General features: G+C 38.4%; 4 protein-coding genes across 5 annotated transcripts in view; 2 read left to right on the top strand and 2 right to left on the bottom strand.

Moving 5' to 3' along the window:
* Nucleotides 1–9,695, top strand: part of LOC107035662 — a 53,261-nt gene extending 43,566 nt beyond the window's left edge. The window contains exons 3-6 of the mRNA XM_015253194.1: nucleotides 4,944–5,149; nucleotides 5,778–6,066; nucleotides 6,721–6,982; nucleotides 7,031–9,695. Of these exons, the coding sequence (XP_015108680.1) occupies nucleotides 4,944–5,149; nucleotides 5,778–6,066; nucleotides 6,721–6,982; nucleotides 7,031–7,247 (974 nt within the window). The 3' untranslated portion in view covers nucleotides 7,248–9,695. The remainder of the gene's footprint in view (nucleotides 1–4,943; nucleotides 5,150–5,777; nucleotides 6,067–6,720; nucleotides 6,983–7,030) is intronic.
* Nucleotides 171–4,662, bottom strand: LOC107035659. Its single transcript, XM_015253191.2, has 3 exons — nucleotides 4,558–4,662; nucleotides 4,205–4,240; nucleotides 171–3,981 (listed from the first exon to the last, which is right to left on the bottom strand). Exons 1-3 carry the CDS (start codon nucleotides 4,630–4,632, stop codon nucleotides 238–240), a joined length of 3,855 nt encoding a protein of 1,284 aa, XP_015108677.1. The 5' UTR covers nucleotides 4,633–4,662; the 3' UTR covers nucleotides 171–237.
* Nucleotides 9,696–11,211: 1,516 nt separating the features above from the next.
* Nucleotides 11,212–13,550, bottom strand: LOC107035596 (PQ-loop repeat-containing protein 1). 2 transcript variants are annotated; one of them, XM_015253080.1, is made up of 4 exons: nucleotides 13,006–13,550; nucleotides 12,156–12,292; nucleotides 11,818–12,034; nucleotides 11,212–11,745 (listed from the first exon to the last, which is right to left on the bottom strand). In XM_015253080.1, exons 1-4 carry the CDS (start codon nucleotides 13,191–13,193, stop codon nucleotides 11,559–11,561), a joined length of 729 nt encoding a protein of 242 aa, XP_015108566.1. In that variant the 5' UTR covers nucleotides 13,194–13,550; the 3' UTR covers nucleotides 11,212–11,558. The 2 variants fall into 2 exon arrangements, with proteins under 2 accessions (XP_015108566.1, XP_015108567.1); XM_015253081.1 differs by having other exon boundaries at nucleotides 11,818–12,001.
* Nucleotides 13,551–14,876: 1,326 nt separating this feature from the next.
* On the top strand, nucleotides 14,877–17,652 carry LOC107035605 (mitochondrial import inner membrane translocase subunit Tim21). Its single transcript, XM_015253091.2, has 4 exons — nucleotides 14,877–15,081; nucleotides 15,303–15,498; nucleotides 16,262–16,596; nucleotides 17,388–17,652. The coding sequence occupies exons 2-4, from the start codon at nucleotides 15,306–15,308 to the stop codon at nucleotides 17,535–17,537; spliced, it is 678 nt and encodes a 225-aa protein (XP_015108577.1). The 5' UTR covers nucleotides 14,877–15,081; nucleotides 15,303–15,305; the 3' UTR covers nucleotides 17,538–17,652.
* Nucleotides 17,653–18,512: the final 860 nt, after the last annotated feature.

The following is an 18,512-nucleotide window of genomic DNA, read 5'->3' as shown; positions in this document are numbered from 1 at the left end:
TTATGGGAAACTTGTAACTTGTATACAACAAATTTCTCGTAAACGCCAATTTTACACCGATTACGAGCCAATAACAGCGATAATTTGAAATCAATATTGGAGTTGCAATTTTCTTCATCCACGTATGCTATAAATTTCCAGGAATGGAAGAAGAATGAAAAATTATTGGACACTGGACAAAACAGTTAACATTTTATTAATGACAATTCACATGAAGTTATATCGAAAATGATAGCTTCAATGTACAGCTTCAACACGAGCTGGTGGCATAGCGCTCGCTCCTTCTCCGGTCAGCATCACATACGGCAGCAGCTCCCCAATGCTTTTCCTAGCGTCTGGTGATAAGTCACGTCGTTTCAACAAGTACAGGAGATAGTCATGGACAAAGGCCCCCTTGGAGTCACTTCTACCAATGGGTAGCTCGTTGTGGACTTCAAGCAGATGTGGATTTTTCACGAGATTGGCAACAAGCTCTTGATACGCTCCTTTCTTATCTTGAGGGATGTTGTCATACGGAATGACTTCCGCGATGGTCCGACCAATATTCACGTTCGTACTCAAGAGGAATTTTTGGATCCAAACCCAGCTTACGTTGACAGCCCCCTCACCATCGTGAAGGACCTTGTCCTTGTAATAGACCAAGGCTTTCCTGATTCGATCATCGATAACAACTTCCGAAGATTTCAATGCAGTCTTGATAATGGTCGTTAGAAGCTCGCCTTTAGGTGTTCTCAAGGGTGGCACAGGCACAGCCAATTCATCAAGTAAATTGATCTTGGAGAGAAAATCTCTCATACCATTCCATACACTAGTTTCAGCGTTAGAGTTGGGTATTGGAAGTGCTTTCATTAACCCAAGTAAATCAACAGTCCAACGGCCACTCGACTCATGCATACCCCCGGTTATTAAAGCTGAGGGTACTCTAACGTATATACTCGGAGGTAGGATAATCCTCAAGTAATTTTCGATGAGATCCAATAAAACCTTATCGGATTTAATTTTATCCGATGCTCGCAGCCGGTGGAGGGTCCAAATGAATAGAGCTCCTTTGTTTGGGTACCAAGAGGGGATGATATCATCGCCCAACAGCGTGGTTATGATCGATGCTTGGAACACTGACACTAGTGGACGAAGTGCTATTTCGTAGACGGAGTTTCTTGGTAGCTGCGGCAGAAGACTTGGAAAAGGATCTCCTTCTCCAATTGGCTGTAGCCAATATTTTGGATTTACGAGAGGCATTGTGGACAGCGAACCGTTCTGATAGCTGTCAGGTGGACTGCGAGCAAGATATATTATATCCTTCTTGGAATTTGCGTGGAACGTCTCGTCCGTGTTGTTGCCGAAGGTCACCCAGGTCACGGGCTTGTCGAAGTCCATGAAGTGAGCCACCAGCGGCAACAGAATATACGGAGCCACGAACTCAAAAGCTTCTAATGTCGCCTCGATGTCCCTCACCAACGTCGGCTGAGTCTGCACTTGACTGTTCCAAGACGCCTTGCGCAGTACCTCAATCACCACAGAAACCTTTGTGGGAAAATGGCTAGACCAGTGGTGCTTACCCAAAATTATGCTAACGTAATGTTTTCCGAACATCGCTGTCAAGGGCTTCACAATTTGGCGCCTCATTTGTTTGTGACACTTATCTAGGATAGTTGTATTGTTGGAGGGCTTCTCTTCCAAGTGAAGGACTGAAGGTAGGATGATGGCCCCTGGTACCTGGGAATCAACTCCAGATCGCAGGGTTTGGACAACTGGTGGTCCACTCTTGGGCTTCACGAAGATGATGCATTTTGAGGGGTCTATGGACGGGGGTAACTTTGATGATATGGGAGGGTCGACGGGCGATGGCGGGGGGTGCATTGGTGGTTTTGGTGATGGAGGTGTCGTTGGTTGAGGTGTCGTTGGTTGAGGTGTCGTTGGTTGAGGTGTCGTTGGTTGAGGTGTCATTGATTGAGGTGTCGAATGCTTCGCAAGGAAATCGTTAATTTGGTCGAAGATAGATGGCTCTTCATGGGCTGGTGAATCCTGCACCTTTGCAGGTGGCTTAGTTACCGGTTCTAGGATGTGTGTAACTACTAGCTTGGGAGCTCTAGGAGGTTCTTCAGTATGTACCTCTTTCTCCGGCAGATGAGCAGTGGAAGATGTTGTGTTAACGCAGATGAGTTTGCTATTCTCTTCTTTCTGCAAATCCTGATAACCCGCACTAATCAACAACTCAACACTGGCAATCACCTGAGGGTCCGCCTCTTCCCTCGCCAGAATTTTCTCCAACTTCTCCAGCATATTGAGCACACACTTTTTCGGATGAACGCATTGGTCTCTATCCAGAGTGATGATTTGTTGCAGCGCATTCCACAAAGGCACATTCTGATACATCTCATGAGCGATGTGATTAATTATTTCTCGAATTTTTGGGTCAGCTCCTGGTTCATCAATAACATCGATCACCGTCCACAGAGGTATGTAATGCTCCACCGGTGCCGAAATTCCTTTGATCAAAATTAAATTCGATAACAATGCCGACACAATTCTCTCAATTTTCACATCCCCGTCGGTTAATTTTGTTTGCACTTTTGCTAGATACGCCAATATTTGGTCTTTCGGGTAACGATACATATACCTGTTGGTGTCAACGAGAATGTGATCAAACCGGTCGTCACCCGTTACAACGTATTGCAGTTTTAATCCTAATTGGTGTATTGACTCATCGAAGTTCAACGGTGCTACCGACGCCAGAATTAATTTCAGGTCATTGTCCTGATGCGTGGTAATAGGGTCCTCGAAATGTTCACCCCCTGATGATTCAAAATGATTCAAAACGTATAGCAAAACTTTCTTCATCTTGGATGGAACTTCTGCATCCTTGCAGATATTGTGAACCAAATTACCAAGTAGAATGTAGGGATCTCCACTCATTGGATTGTAACCGTGAGAATTCCAATTAGGAATCCTCTGGTGCTTCGCTTCTTCGGCGATATACTTAACGTACTCTTCGAAGATAGGATCTCCATCAGGGTTGGGCAAGTCCAAAAGGATTATTCCAAACAGTAATTGGGGAAGTTTTGCATTTGCCAGAGATAGTTGTTGGAAGATTTTCACATAAACCTTTCCCAATTGTTCTTCTGTAACTTTGGATCCTTCGTCATAGTGTTCCAACTCGTCCTCTGGGTGGTGAATGCTCGATATCTGTATCGCTTCTTTGCTGATTCCGGCCAAGAGATCTGAACTGCCTTTCATAGATTGCAGGAGAACATTGAAATCAACGTTGTCATTGGTAATCTGCTTTATCCAATATTTGATGGCTGACGATAAATGCGGCGGCGGATTGCGCCATAGTTCATTCAACAGAAGGACAAATTGTATCGATCCACTCTTCCCTTCCATTTTCTGTAATACTGGGAGTAAGTTGTATAGGTAGATGGTTTTCTGTCGCAGTGCATTGTAAATCATCTCGAGTGACGCGTATTGATGTCTCGTTAATCGCCCACGGGGTAATTGAAGGAGATAGCCCATAACGATTATTGCATTCTCGCGGAGGATTATTGCTGCCTCCAACTTTTCTAGTACATCATCCGAAGCGACTACAACTCGTTTAACTGTTGTTGCAGATTCTGTTGTTGTTGTAGGTTTTGTTGTTGTTGTAGGTTTTGTTGTTGTTGTAGGTTTTGTTGTTGTTGTAGGTTTTGTTGTCGTTGTTGAAGGTATTGTTGTTGTTGTTGTTGGTGTTGTTGTTGGAGGTGCAGCTGTAGTTAGAGATTTTGTTGCAGGCGGTGCGGTTTGAGGGTTTGATATTGGATGATGATGGGACGGTCGACGACCAAATATCGCTCCAAGAAAAGCACTTGGCCGCCAAAACACGTTGTGATTTTTATTTGGATTGAAAAGTTTCTTCAAGAAAAATCGCTCTTCGATGCTTGCATCGTCTTCAGATGAATTGGATGGGGGAATTGTGTAGTATTTTGATTCTCCTTCATCTGATGCCTGAAAAGAAATTTTGCCGTTATTATATTCAGAAAAATTTCATTTGGCTGTGCAAGATCTGTGCACAAAATGGTATTCTTTCATGCTAAGAAATTGAACAGTTACAGCCAATTGAAAAATTGTATAAAACATGACCTCACAGTGTCCGTTCACGAAAAATAACCCCTGACCATTCGAGAAACTCGAATAAACTCACCCTGTAAAAGTAGAAGAAAAGACTTACCAATCGTTTTACTCTCTCCGAGTGCCCATAATTCGTCTGAAAAAGGAAACGAGGATGGAGCACTTAAAATGATTAATGCAAAACGAATTATTAGTTTTAATGAAAGAGCCTCATTCCTACAAAAATGTAATTTTCTCAAATGCTAAAAAATAAGGGTCGGCATTCCAGTGAATCAGTCATAAAGACTGTTCACTTTCCTGCCCCATTACCCCCAGCTTTCTCCGCTTCATTGTGATATTTGAGGAGAGCATGGAAAAAGCAATCATAAAAGTCCCATAAAGGAAGATTAAAACATTTTAAAACTCTTCAGCTGTTCACAACGATTCTTCACGAGATTAAAAAGACCAACTTACGACGGGATTTGTCGATCCAATGACACCAGATCTGATGAGTACTATGCAAATGAAAATCGTGGATGCAATCATCATTCATCGGCGATCCATTTGCATGTTGATAAAAAAAAATCACTGGCCAAACTGGAGCGCGACTTCATGATGATTTTGGTTTTATATAGTACGAACTTATCACATTTCAAATAGCCACCTCCATATCTCGCTTGTTATGCCGAATCGACAATTAAATTGAAGTCATTGATTTTTCAATTATAGTCCGCGAATGGTGTTGAAATAAAAATATCGTGCGATGATTATTTACATCTCTAATTGCTAACGATAATTCACTCGATGCATTCAATCATTTCTTCCGAATTATTACATGTCATTCAATCCTCTTGTTTCAGGATACGGTAGCATAGCGCCTCGTTCAACTTGGGGGAAAATAGCAACTATGGGCTACGCGACACTTGGAATACCTCTTACTCTCGTATACCTGTCGAGTGCAGGTGGACTATTATCTCGTTGTGCTCGCGGTGTGTTCACACGCGCATTGTGCTGCTGTCTCTGTTCAAACTGCGGCTATTGTTGCTACGACGAGAGGCGGATGCAGGTAAAATGAACATTTTCGAAAAGAGAAAATATTTCATGAAAAAAATCAAGGGTTATTTTGAGAGTTGTTATCTCAAATTGAGATTTTGAAAGGGCTCAGTTGCATTTCATTTCATTTATTCGTATTCAAAATTGAATAATGGAACATTAACATAGCGCTTGCACACAGCGCGTAAATCATAGTACATTCTCATAGAAGATTTAGTTTGGTTGAAGAATTCTATAATTTAAATCTTCAATTGGAAAAATTTTACGAAATCATTGAATTTCTTAATATATGTACTATCGAAGCAAGTGCCAAAAGTCTTAAATTGAAACCTTCAAAACTTTTATTTTAAGACCTTTGACATCTTAAAACAAGGTATTCTTTTTTTGGGTATTCGAGTCTTTCTGTCCGACAGAGTCACTCATTTTTCCCGGAGCTAACACACTGTAATACGATTCTCATCTCTTGAAATTCAGATGAATAATTACGAGTGGTTCGGCGGCGGTGTACCCTCATGGAAAATAGCAACCCTCATAATCGTTTTATCTCCTCTTCACTCCCGCGAATGCCCCGAGTTTCTAAATGAAATTGCTAAAACTGGAATTAAACATGTGCCTTTAATCTGAAAAAAAAACTGCTCCAGGAGAAAGAGAGGCGAATGCGAAGGAAGAGACAGCAGGAGGAAATGAATCAACAGCAACAGCAACAGCTTGCACTGCAGGAGCCATTTTACGTACGAGCCAATGCCTCGACGTATCCGAGCTCAGTTGAAATAAAGGCAAGCCCGAAGGACGAAGTGTCGAGTCTTGGGTCCGGAGATAGACCAAATGTTACTATTCTCGCGCCAATTAGCATTTGTCTGGGTGCTATGCTGTGTTATATAGTAGCCGGTGCTTTTACGCTATACAAACTCGAGGGATGGAACTTCATTGGTAAGTTAGTGTGCTGAGTTGAGTTGCATTAATTCACTCGAAGTGTTATTAACTTCATTCAACTAGTCTTAAGAGAAGTAGATTGGATATTGGGATATTACACACAGGAAAAACTTAAACGTTAGTTACGGTTAAACTCTTTTACGCTTTCTGAAATGTATTTTACGCTTGGAGTTGAAGCGTAAATTACGATTACATAAACGTAATGTACCATTTCGTTTACAACTCGCTTAGCAAAACGTAATTTACGTTTAGGTTTTTCTGTGTCTACAACACTCATAAACAGTGGTGCACATGAATGCTGATTTAGTAAAACAATGAGTGAAGTAAGTTGAACTCAATTCATCTTTCAATTATTTTGGGGCATAACAATAGGTCTCAAAGTATCAGCCTATCGTATCACATGTAAGCTGCCATTAATTAACTTGGCATTACAAACTACATTGTTAGAAATTTTTTGTAATTTAAGTAACAGATGCATTTGAATTTTCAATATTCGGAACTTGACCTCAATTTCAGACGAAATTGCTTATGGAATTCCTGATTCATTTTGGAAATTCCATGTAAATAATCCGTTGTTTAAAATTTCAAGAGTAATTTTCTAACAGTGTACCAATGAAGGTAAATCGTAAACTCTTCCCAAAAATCTTTCAGATGCCAGTTACTTCTGCTTCATGAGTCTGAGCACCATAGGCTTTGGTGACATGGTGCCAGGTTCCTACCCCCAGAATAATTTCACGGAATCCACCAACATAACAATATGGTTTTGCTCGTGCTACATAATGTCGGGTATGGCACTGACAGCAATGTGCTTCAACATTCTTCACGACGAAATTGTCCATCGTCTAGCCCATCAGAGTGAGAAACACGACTCAGTTAAGCCAAGTGTTAGCGTTGACGAGCTTTCGGGGGATCCGTTTGCCCTGACATCGTGACAATTTCCATCCAGTAATTTGTGCCACAGAAATGTTACCGAAGAGACACTGTGTGGTGAGCCACCAGTTAGTATTTTTGCCCATGAAAATGAAATGAATATACTGAAGGATAGTTATAATCAGGTGGACGTCACGAGGGATTGTAAGCCCATCATCAAGCTGGAAGATCATCTGGTTGGGCCAATGTCAGCGGTTTATACACTACCTGAGGTGGATGAGGAGGCTGAGGAGAACACGGAAATGTGAATCGCTCCCACTGGACATTGATACTGAGGGCATTGATGTTGAACCTTACTAACAACTTGGGTGGGAAAAGTTTTGGCGCAGCGAGACTCATGTATAACGTACTCAAAAGTTTGAGATTGAGCCATTGGGTGCTGTATACATCGGGTCGATATATCGGAAGAATCTCACTCCCTGGGGGGGAGCCTGGACTTTTCTAATATGTCGAACTAGTGTCGGCTCATGACAGCTGACAGGCATACCACTGCCAAATGTTGGAAAATTAAAAATAAAATCAATATTTCTACTTGCTTGTCTAGATAGGAACACTCACAATGGTTTCTTTTGTATTTCTGTAAAACTTCGTCCCGTCAGAAGATTATTCACATTCTTGTCTGTATTATAATGAAGAGGTAAGATTTTACGGTGGGAAATCGGAGTCGTTGAATGTCGACTCGTTAATTTGTTGTCCTTGTCGTGTTGACTAACGATTGGAGAAAATTTATGCTCAAGAACAATAACTAAGAGTAACTTTACAGGTAAATATAGAGAGACTAAGAATGTTGCGTTTAGAAGGACTATCCGAGATGTTTTAACATTAATATTCACTTCAGAGGTATGAAAAGGAGTAATGAATAGTCGTAGGGGAAGACGATCCTCGCACATTTGTCAATGGCCATTGGAATTCGGTGGATTAATCATTGAACAGCTGTTACTTCTGTGACAACGTGCAAAGGTCGCCTTAAGGGGATTACCATTGCGATTTAATGGAGGAATAATATGTAGGGGTAGAATCCTTTTTTCGTTTTTAACATATCATAACATAAGTTGAGATGCGAGCGCTGATCGTGACATTATGAACAATATGATGGCATTTAAATCGTCATTTTGAGAACATGCTCGAACAATCACTGAAGGTAAAGCGTTACAATTTTGGAAATACAGTGATACGAGGTGAAATTAATTTGTCAATCGTGACGGAGGAATCGATGAATTTGCGAGGGAACTGCAAATATCTAGACACGCACTTCATTAAAGTTCCATAACGATTCCCGATGAGAATTCAAGTGCCTCCCTTACCAACGATGTCGTTTTTCTTTCTATCTTCTCTATCTCCATTCATTCGTTCATTCGGTTTCTCTGTCTCTCTTCATTTCTCATTCTGTGAGACTCAAACCTTCATCCCGACTCTCTGGGGAAATATCATGGAATCGCGCGACTGGGACATTACGAACCGCACGATACTGTACCCAGCGCAGGCTGTGTTCTGAGAGAAAGAAAAAAATTCTATGAAAGTTAAATGCCTTGGGAGATATTTCTCTTATGCCGCACAGCCAATCGGGATCGATTCCGATTTTAATGATGTATATTTTCGAATGAGATTGATAGACGACGTATTGTATTTGATGCCCTGCGGTTTTGGGGGAGGACATTTTTGGAGGGGTGGTAGAGAACTTGCAACGATTTTTCATTCTTTCCTTTTATCTCGAGTTCTCGAACCGAACGAGATTCTTTGGTTGGAAAATGTTGACAAATTGGCCATTTACGAGTGGTTAAGGACATGCGAGGGTTTTTTTGGGTTCGTAGGCAACACGCGTTCTCGGCTGAAATTTGTTGTGCATTTTTTGGAAATATATTCATCAAGTGATAGTGCCATTGAAATTTTACGGAGTTGCGGCATTTAAATTCCGAAAAACACCCAACACCATGAATCTGCCCCGAATAATGCATCAGCCCGCAGAAGAGCAGAAAAATGAGCTTCATGCGAGCCTCCTCTTACGTCCTCTAAATCCTGCATCCTACGTTTCAATCAGCACACTGTTCATTTCCGAGGCGACACGACGTTGCATGTAATCACGAATTAATAGTATTTTTATTGCACCGTTAATGCCACACCGAATGATTGGACACTGACGGTCATACATATTCAAGACACAATATCGCGTCACTCCCAACCGCGTCTATAACGGAGGTCAGTAAGAATCCCAATGCAACGAGTACTTGTGAGAACGGCAGATTACGAAATGTTTCAAAAGATAATATTTCTCCAAGTACTGGAACCTACTCAATAAATGTTTTCTTGTACATAAAACAGAGGCACTTTGTATAATAAAAATATAAGTAATAAATTTAAGACTTATCTCATGCATTCAATTCATGTAAATACAGAATGTATAACACGTCCTGGTAGTGGTATGTAATATCGTTGATGAAAACAGAAGTAAAAAGAGAAAAATTTTATGAATTACGACCACTGCATCGTCTTCGTACATCCTAGGTGAAAGATAAATATTTAAAGAATAAGCAGAACAATTGTGACGAAAGGAGCCGGTGATCTGGGAAATCCACTGTAAAATTTGTCCCGCAGCGAAAAAAAAATGTACATAATACGTGAGGGATGCAAAAAATACGGTCACTGTAAAATATTCATCACTAAAACGCGACACTGAGTATAATCGTCTGTATAATCAATGGTCACGCAATGTATCTTATAATGCGAAATAAAAGTATTGTCAAAAACCGACTGCATCTGTTGCAATATTTCCCTATCAAGTGCATCTTGGATTGGCGCACAGCCAGTAGATCATGGAATCAGTGACAGAATCGCAATCTGGAATTGAACGAAAGGTACATAATGCCGATACTAGAGAATACCGATGAGTAAGCGAACAGCGGGGACAGAATGAAATTCAAAATGGGAACGTAAATTGCCTTGTGAAGGGATGCAATAACGGAGAGCACCTCGGCTCCACTGGATATCATCAATCATGGAGTAATGTACTCGGATAAATTAAAGGTACGTGCAAAGGGCAATATAAATAAATTTCCAGTGGATAGAACTCATGAGGGGGAGATCAATGCCTTCGAATAGGTCGATAATGGGGAGAGTGATGGTACCGATTGTTGATAAGCCAGAAATTTTCAAATAGAATTATATTTGATAAAGTAGAGAACAGTCTTATCAACGGCTGGTCAATTATGGATGCGTGTATGCGCATAAATTAAAGGTACGTGCAAATTGCGAAATATAAATCAATTTCCAGTGAATTAAACTCATGAAGGGAACACCAATCCTATCGAATGGGTCGATAATATGGAGAATGATGGCACCAGCTGTTGATAAAGTAGAAATTTTCACATATTATTCTTTATTTGGTAAAGTGGAGAGCAGCTTTATCGAAGGCTGGTACATGTGGTAATTTCTACAATATCTACTGATGGTCAAAAATGTTAATTATTTTTCATTAATTCGTCAAGCAGGAGGATCAACTTTCACACATAATTAATATCATATGTAATACAGTTGTCCCTCAGTTTACGCTTGTAAAACAGAAAATGACACTGCTGGACAAATACTAGAGTGCAGGGCTACGTAAATGAAGTGAAACACTGGATTACAATGAAAGAACGTTTATTCAATGGATACGCGTCTCGCAGTACCTTTCTATATAACAGTCAGACGAGACCGTGGAGTGCGTTGCGCGCACTGTGTGACGAATTTGTATTTAAATTTCCCGGGTGAGAACTAACCAAGTTCATGCCTATGCGATTAACCAATGAGGAATCAGTCTTACGAATTTCGAGATATTTCGACTCTAACGATGTTCATTTATGTGTATGACCTTTCATAAATAGGAACGCTTGTGTGAACGCACGTAAGAACAACGGCCCCACGCCGAGAGCTTGCGCATGCGCAAGTATAACGGAAGAATAAGTATAGTACAGGCTGTTAGGTATAGGCAACAACGGGAGTAAGATCGGGAGCAGGCGCCATTTATTCCAATACAAGAAATCTTGATTGTTCGAACGTTACATACAATTATATACAATTGTTATAAAAATGAATATTAAATTCGGAATTCGATGAAAGATTTTAAACTAAATTGAGTTTTACATTCGCAATATTGAAGATATAAACACAAATGTTACTCAAATTTTAAAAAATTTAGCGATCCAAGGGATAATCATCAATAATCACACAAAAATATATATTATAAAAATATTTTATTAATAGAATATCCACACTGTGAATATTTCGTATTACGTCACATCGTCAGCAAAGATGTTCATATTTTCTTACAAAGAAAGATTCATCCAATTGCTACGATACAATAAGTTATATTCAGTACGTCACTAGTGTGGTAACATTATAGCACTTTGAAACAGAATAATTTAATATTCTTGGATATTTAGTACTATTACAATTATGAAATCACAACACACAAAAAAGACTATAAAAATTAATGCATTCCGATTTGGAATAGAGAGGAAGATGCTGAGTTACTTTGGAATATTAATATGGCCATAAAAGATTGATATTCTAGACTAAGACTACTAATCAGTCCGTAAATCCGGTCGGGATGAGAGATTAACTTGATATAGATAGACTTGTAGGAGAATTGCTGTGTCAACCATCACCTGGAGAACTCCACAAATACTGAATTGAATGGGTGCTTCTCTTTGAACAAAATAGCAAGTCTTGAACGTATCACCAACAGTCCACATTGTCACCATAGCTATGCTACAATACACAAAATAATCTTGATAATCCCACCATCAAAGGCCCTTCCATAATCCTCGAACCGTACATTACCTCATTCCTTCAGTGGATTTATTATGCAGATTACGTAAAAATTGAGGTACCCCCAGCATGGCTTCAGTTAGTACAGCAAGCAGGCCTACACTCTCCACAAATATCGGATAATCGGCGAATAAATACATGAGAAATCCACCAGCTACTCCAAATAGAAGTATGAAATCCAAATACGACTGGAAGTCTGTCCATTTCCAAAAGTATTTAATGTCCAAATCTACGTGAATTATTGTTAAATGGAGACTACAGTAAATATAAAACAAGATTTTTTTACGCTGTATTTGTGGAAATGATACGGCGATGATGCTGTTAGTCACATCATTAGTAGTTATTCATACCTGTGAATGTTCGCTCCTTGGCTTTGATTATTTGATTTTTATTGCGAACCGTTACGCAGAGCCTGATCATCACGAGCATTGTTATGTTCATGAGAATACTTTGGAGGAGGAGAGGTAGCTCGAAGCGCTTTCCGAACCTGTTGAGTATGGAAGAACATTACAAAATTCGTCCCGAGGGAATTCTATGCAAGTCATCTTAACACGAAATGTAGAGAAAATTAAGAATTATTGATTGGATTTATCAGTTCTTTTATAAAAATTTCAACGGAAATGGCAAGTTTTGATTGAAACTTCTTCGGAGCAAAGCTAGTCCTAGGCGTTTTTAAAATCTGGTGAATACATTTTCCAATCGCTTTGATTCCCTCCGGCTTAAGGATGTACTACACCCATTCGGGCAAAATTCGATGTACCTCATTATTAGATTCTATAACTATTATTTTGTTTTCATTCTATATTGACGCTCTCTTCTCTCTGTGAGGGTAATAACCCACAGTGTGTTTAATAAATATATATATCCATATAAATATATATATCTATATATATACATTTTCCAACAGCAAATAAAATTGTGAAGTAGAAAAAAAATGCGAGATAAAATCTTAAAATAGAAAAAGATCAATACATTAGGTTCCTCCATGCAACTTATTATTTAAAATTTCTAATGTTTTTTCAGATTTTTAGAATGTTTCCTAACGATTCAATATCGAAGTTCAAATTCAGACCGGCAAAGTTTAAATAACAAAATGATTGTAAAATGTGCGGAACCTTAAGGTCAAATGGGGCTCAAATGGAAGCTCTAATGTTCGATTGCAAAGGGAGAAAAGCAACTTAGATTCCCTTTTTTTCATACCAAAAAATTATCCTTAAAGTATTAGCGATGAGCAAAGCCAGACAGACGTAAAGTGAGAATCCTTCGGCATCGTCCTTCCTCCTAATTTCCCTGTACTGTGGAATATATGGCACAACACCACCGAAAATCATGGCCCCCGAGGCGATAAAACCGAGGGCCTTGCTAACAGTCATCTCTGACTCTGCCATTTTATATTATAAATTCGACAATGGACACTGTGTCGTTCAACTGTCAGGACATAACTGACAACAAGAACTGACTGACTAGGATTACTGCCAGTTCGAGGTTATGTTATGACACATTGACTTGACATAACCGTAATCAGTATGACTCAGTTTGTTTGCTATTGTCATTACACATAACTGATATGTACAACAATGTTGAGTGACTTCATCCGCAGACACCGCGTGGAATAAACACCCTTAAATGAGATAATCTGCATTGTTTATTTCATGTTTCGACTTTCTAATCACATTTTAATTCCCTAATTGTACTAATTGAATTAGTGGAAATACGCCACATCGACGGAACGCGAGGACTCAACCCCCCCCCACTAATACGAGACATTGCGACCAATTATCAGCGTGGGAAGGCAACACATTTGAGGAGTGATGTGTACGTTTATTCATAGATACACATGCGGCGTTGCCAGATCGACGCACAGAGAAGCGGGCGGAGTTGGGATTAAGGCGGGAGGCTGGGAAAATGTTTGAAAGGCTTTTGCAGCGTAACACTTCATTGAGAAGCGAAATTGGGTTGCTTTTAAGGATATCCAAGTGTTATTTTAGAGTTTAGTATAGATCACACTATAGATTCAATCATTTTCAATCATCAAATTTGTCAATTAAATTGCGTGAAAATTTTTTTTTTCAATTCATGAATATTCAGCAATTCGCACAGAATTATTATTGTTTAAACATTCGGAAATCTTATTTTTTTAGACATGAAATCGATTTCTGGTAAAATTCTGCATGTGAATAAATTTATTAGGATTCGGAACAAATGATTTTTAGGGTGGAAAATTAATTGTTTATAAATTATTTCATTTCTCCAAAAGTAAACTTTCCAATTTTTTTTACAGATTTTAAAAATATTTTTAACAGTTCAATATCGAGATTCAAATTCAGACCTGCAGAGTTGAAATAATAAAATCATTTTAATATGCTCTGGAAGGCTCTGATGTTCGACTACAAAAGTAGAAGAGCATTTCACAGGAGAACAAAAAGCCAAAGTATTTGGCTGTCTGTGACAATTATTACATCCTCCAATGGATAGATTTCGTTCGTTCTTTGTTCTCATCAGGCGAATGAGCCCTGTCACCTGAATTTCTTCTAAGAAATTCTATTGAATAATTCTATTAGTTTTTTGCGCCAATTCTATTAAAAATTACGCAACGTCTCCCTGCATTTGTAAATGTATATTTGTTTACAGAAAAATGTTTTCAGATGTCGATATTTTTATATAACTTATTCTTTTGGATAACTTATTCTGTTTTCTATAAGAATTCTTGAAGAATTCATGATTTGTTTTCCTGAATTTATTATGAAAAAGACAAATAAAAATACAGCGGAAAAATCTTGGAGAATTTACGCCCAAGAATTTCCACGTAAGAATCAAAATTTATTGAGATTTTTTATCAAATATCTCTTAACGAAATAGTAACGAAATACGACATAGTAAAAATGCAATCGAAATTAAAATGATGAATATCATCCTATTTTTATATTTTGATGAGATATTTAAACCTTTATCAGCGTAAGTCGCAATTCCTTCAATATTGATGGCCATTCCTGCGCTGAAGCGGGAGACATGGCAACGCTGTACACAAGCGTGAGTGTACCGACCGAGTTGACTGCGCATCGTCATGTTTCGGGAGTTCCCCGCGCCAACTCCAAGCCCAAAAGGGTCGATTCAAGCGAGCTTTCGGAGAACCAACTTCTCCAGATTGTGTATTCTATGAATATCGTGTAGGAACATTAATTTCGGGAAAAAAAAATTTATACTCGGAATGTTTACATTCGAATCATGAATTTTTAGTGGTATGAAAAAATCATTTTGATTGAGGTACGGAAGCAGGTAAGTGACTACTTTTAACTATTCATTATTTCAATGTTTATAACGAAATTTAATTGTCGGTGGAATAGGATCATTGTTATTTAATAATAAAGCACTTTGTGACGGAGTTTTAGATATTTTTACGAGGGAAAAAGTGTCTGATCGCTTCTGCTCTATTCCACTTACGTAATGACGATTCATTGCTGTTCATTAACAGTTATTAACGCGTATTTTTATTTTAGAAAATGGCAACAGTTAGGGCTCTCAACCATATTCTCCGGCGAAAGCGCTTTACAGTATCTAGTGTGCCAATATCATCAACATCATCGTGCTACTTCAGCACCGGTGGCATGTGCAGATCTTCTAATCAAAAATCACTATCGAAGGTCGATGAGAGTAACGCGGGTGGACAGGTGTCCACCACTTTTGCGGAAGTAGGTAAATTTTGTTACGGGTTCACAAAATAATTAATTTTAGACGCGGAGAGGGCATCTATTGAAAATTCCCTCCGAATTTCAAATATGTATTAAAAATTATATGAGAACTTTGTAGTTTTCAATAAAACTATAATAGTATTCTTACAGAGCTCTTACAGAAATTGAATACAATTTTCTGTAGGAAACGCTGGATTTTTCTGTCGGATTTTTTATTCATAAATGTTTTGAACGAAAATATTGCTTGCTGACAGTAATAAATACATATAGAAACGTAGAAATTTTATATTTTCTACAGTTTTACGAAAAGTCGTAATTTTCAAGAGACCGACATTTTACTCGATTTAAGGAAGAACGAATAAAAAAGTTGAAATTTCACTGAAAATTCAATGGAATTCACGATTTTTGAGCGGCAAAAGCGCGAGCATTCCCTAATTTATTTAAATTTTCAATCTAAGCATGAATATTAATCACCAAATTGCGTTGAATTTTCAAACACTTGAAGATTTAAGAAAGAATAAATAAAGAATATATTTACCTAAAATTCCCCGATTTAAATTCTTTGAAATTTCAGTAAAACTGTCACTTCATAAAAACTTCCAAGAGGCGTACCGCAAATTTCAACGTCGATTCAAATATTTCAAAAATCGTCTCGATAAAAATTCCCGAAAGGTGAATTCAGAGATAATATCCAACGGATTTTTCTCTCCGCAGAAGGATTCGCTCTAATAATTAGCCAATGTTAATAATTTTGTGATTTATTGCAGTTAAGGAAAATACAAAATCCGCCTGGTACGTGAGTGTGATAATCGCCGGGGTCGGCGTGACCGCTGTGATGTTCTACGCGATTTTCAAGGAACTGTTCTCGGGGAAGAGTCCCAATAGTGTGTATTCAAAGGCCCTCGATAGGATAATGAAGGACCCGAAGGTACTCGACGCTCTGGGGGAGCCTATCAAGGCTTTTGGAGAGGAGAACCGTCGGGGTAGACGTAGACACGTGAGCCACACTGTCTACCAGCATAATGGCAAGCAATATATGAGGATGCAGTTCTACGTTCAGGGCCTGCGAAAACGGGGGACTGTGCATTTGGAAGTGCGAGAGGTGAAAACCCTCATTTTTCACGAAATGCCTATTAACGCCTATTAATGCCTATTAATTTTTAGCTACAATTTCTACTACAATTTTTAGAAAATTTCATCAACAGACAGTTTCTCCGAAATTTCAGAAGATTTCGTGATTAAAAATTCAGAATCTGATGAGAAAATCAATGGACAATAGAAATTTCACTTCAATTATACTGTCAAAGTTAATAGAAATCGAGAAAATTCAGTATTTGAGTTTTCACTTAATGATTAATTCCAGTGAATATTCAGTGAAGTTTAAAATTTCATGACTTTTTCATGCCTGAATCGAAGTGAATGTCGCTCTCCTGAAAGTTATTACTAAATTGCAAATAATTCATGAAATCAATATTAATTGTTAATTGTTGGCATCCCTGAATATCACTAATAATTTTTCGTTCAACTCTTCATGACGATGAAGAAATCAATGGACACTATAAATTTCAATTTAATTATCCCATTAATGTTGATAGAAATCAAGAAAATTCAGTATTTGAATTTCAATTCCATTGAATATTCAGTGAATATTCAGTGAAGTTTGAAATTTCGTGACTTTTTCATGCTTAAATTGAATTAAATATTGCTCTCCTAAAAGTTATTCTTAAACTATTAAAAAAAGCCACCAGACATCATATTGACGTTAAGCGTAAATAACGTTAATCAAAACGTAATTTACGTTTAGGTTTTTCTGTGTGAAGTGACATTAGCTCCATTTCCCTGTTCCAAATATAAATTCTCAAAGACTGATTCCCCTCCCATTCTGCATTGCAGGACGATTCAGGAGACTTCGTATATCGCTACATATTCATCCAACTGGAAGACATGTTGCGAACAGTTATCATCGTAGAGGACAACCGAGCATCCGAAATGCAGACAAATAAAATTGAGGACGTAGCGCCATTCGCCTTTCCCCTGAATTAACAGATAATCCCCGCACTGTAGATTTATTGCCCTTACGTCTAGTCTGAACTGTATAAAATCTCCATCAGACACGACAGATTGTTCTCCAGAAATAAATTTTTACACATTAAACCCATATCGTGCCGCTTTCAATTCACAACATCCCATTTTTTCGTCTCAACAATTCATCATCATTTTAGTAATTCGTAGCGCCACGTGGGCGTATTGTCGGGGCGTTACCGGGTAATGAAATACTGAAAAACTATGTAGACAGTTTGACCTCAGTGACAAAGATGCAATTAGTCATAGCGTGAAAGAACAATAAGCATTAGCCACCGTTCATCTTCCTATAATAGACATCGCACAATAGACATCTCAACATTCAAATGGGTCAAGGAGATTGAAAGCTACACTGACAGAAAAAATTAGTTTCATCAAGAGAATTTTATTTGAACCAAATATCATTTGGTTGTCAATCTTCAAATGAACATGAGTTCATAGTGAATACCAGTTATTTCTTCTTGAGATACACCTGATTGGGAGAAATCGAGCTTCTCTAGAATTGAAGTTCCTTTTATTTGTCGCAATAATGAGAGCATTTGAGTTCTTTCTAGCCAAAAGTTTGCCAACTCCAGAAATTCGTTGGTTTACTCAAAAATCAAAATTATCCTCATGACTAAATACGTTGTCATCTCATCAACACGAGCATACGTTGTTTCAAGTTAATTGTAATTGAAGTGAGCATTTCGTACGTCGAATCAGGATGAATATTGTTACGCGGAAAAAGCTTCGAGATTGTAGTAAGATGTCGTTGAGTTGAAAGAAGTTTATATTTCTTGACTAAAAAAATCGCATTAGTTTACAATAACAGAATCACAGATTACGGCAATTCAACACAAACTTGGATATCACAAATTTCGTTCAATGTGATGTACGGAAAGCTCAATTTAAACATCGGGTTCAGTCGAGAAAACAACATTCAATTCATTCCTCAAG

Source organism: Diachasma alloeum, unplaced genomic scaffold (genome assembly GCF_001412515.2).
Source record: "Diachasma alloeum isolate Michigan unplaced genomic scaffold, Dall2.0 Dall_scaffold_00199, whole genome shotgun sequence".
NCBI classification, from domain to species: Eukaryota; Metazoa; Arthropoda; class Insecta; order Hymenoptera; family Braconidae; genus Diachasma; species Diachasma alloeum.
The sequence above is the reverse complement of the archived record's forward strand: the minus strand, read 5'-3'. Positions and strand labels throughout refer to the sequence as shown.

What these genes read in the sequence shown, in the direction of transcription:
- LOC107035659 (XM_015253191.2), bottom strand. Translation starts at nt 4,632, where the DNA reads ATGATGATTGCATCCACGATTTTCATTTGCATAGTACTCATCAGATCT. An exon ending in TTGGATCGACAAATCCCGTC is followed by an intron (nt 4,241 to 4,557) that starts GTAAGTTGGTCT and finishes TTCCTTTTTCAG; the next exon opens with ACGAATTATGGGCACTCGGA. An exon ending in CGGAGAGAGTAAAACGATTG is followed by an intron (nt 3,982 to 4,204) that starts GTAAGTCTTTTC and finishes ATTTCTTTTCAG; the next exon opens with GCATCAGATGAAGGAGAATC.
- LOC107035596 (XM_015253080.1), bottom strand. Translation starts at nt 13,193, where the DNA reads ATGGCAGAGTCAGAGATGACTGTTAGCAAGGCCCTCGGTTTTATCGCC. An exon ending in ACTTTAAGGATAATTTTTTG is followed by an intron (nt 12,293 to 13,005) that starts GTATGAAAAAAA and finishes CATACTCAACAG; the next exon opens with GTTCGGAAAGCGCTTCGAGC. An exon ending in AAATCCACTGAAGGAATGAG is followed by an intron (nt 11,746 to 11,817) that starts GTAATGTACGGT and finishes TGTGTATTGTAG; the next exon opens with CATAGCTATGGTGACAATGT.
- LOC107035605 (XM_015253091.2), top strand. Translation starts at nt 15,306, where the DNA reads ATGGCAACAGTTAGGGCTCTCAACCATATTCTCCGGCGAAAGCGCTTT. An exon ending in CACCACTTTTGCGGAAGTAG is followed by an intron (nt 15,499 to 16,261) that starts GTAAATTTTGTT and finishes GATTTATTGCAG; the next exon opens with TTAAGGAAAATACAAAATCC. An exon ending in TGCATTTGGAAGTGCGAGAG is followed by an intron (nt 16,597 to 17,387) that starts GTGAAAACCCTC and finishes TCTGCATTGCAG; the next exon opens with GACGATTCAGGAGACTTCGT.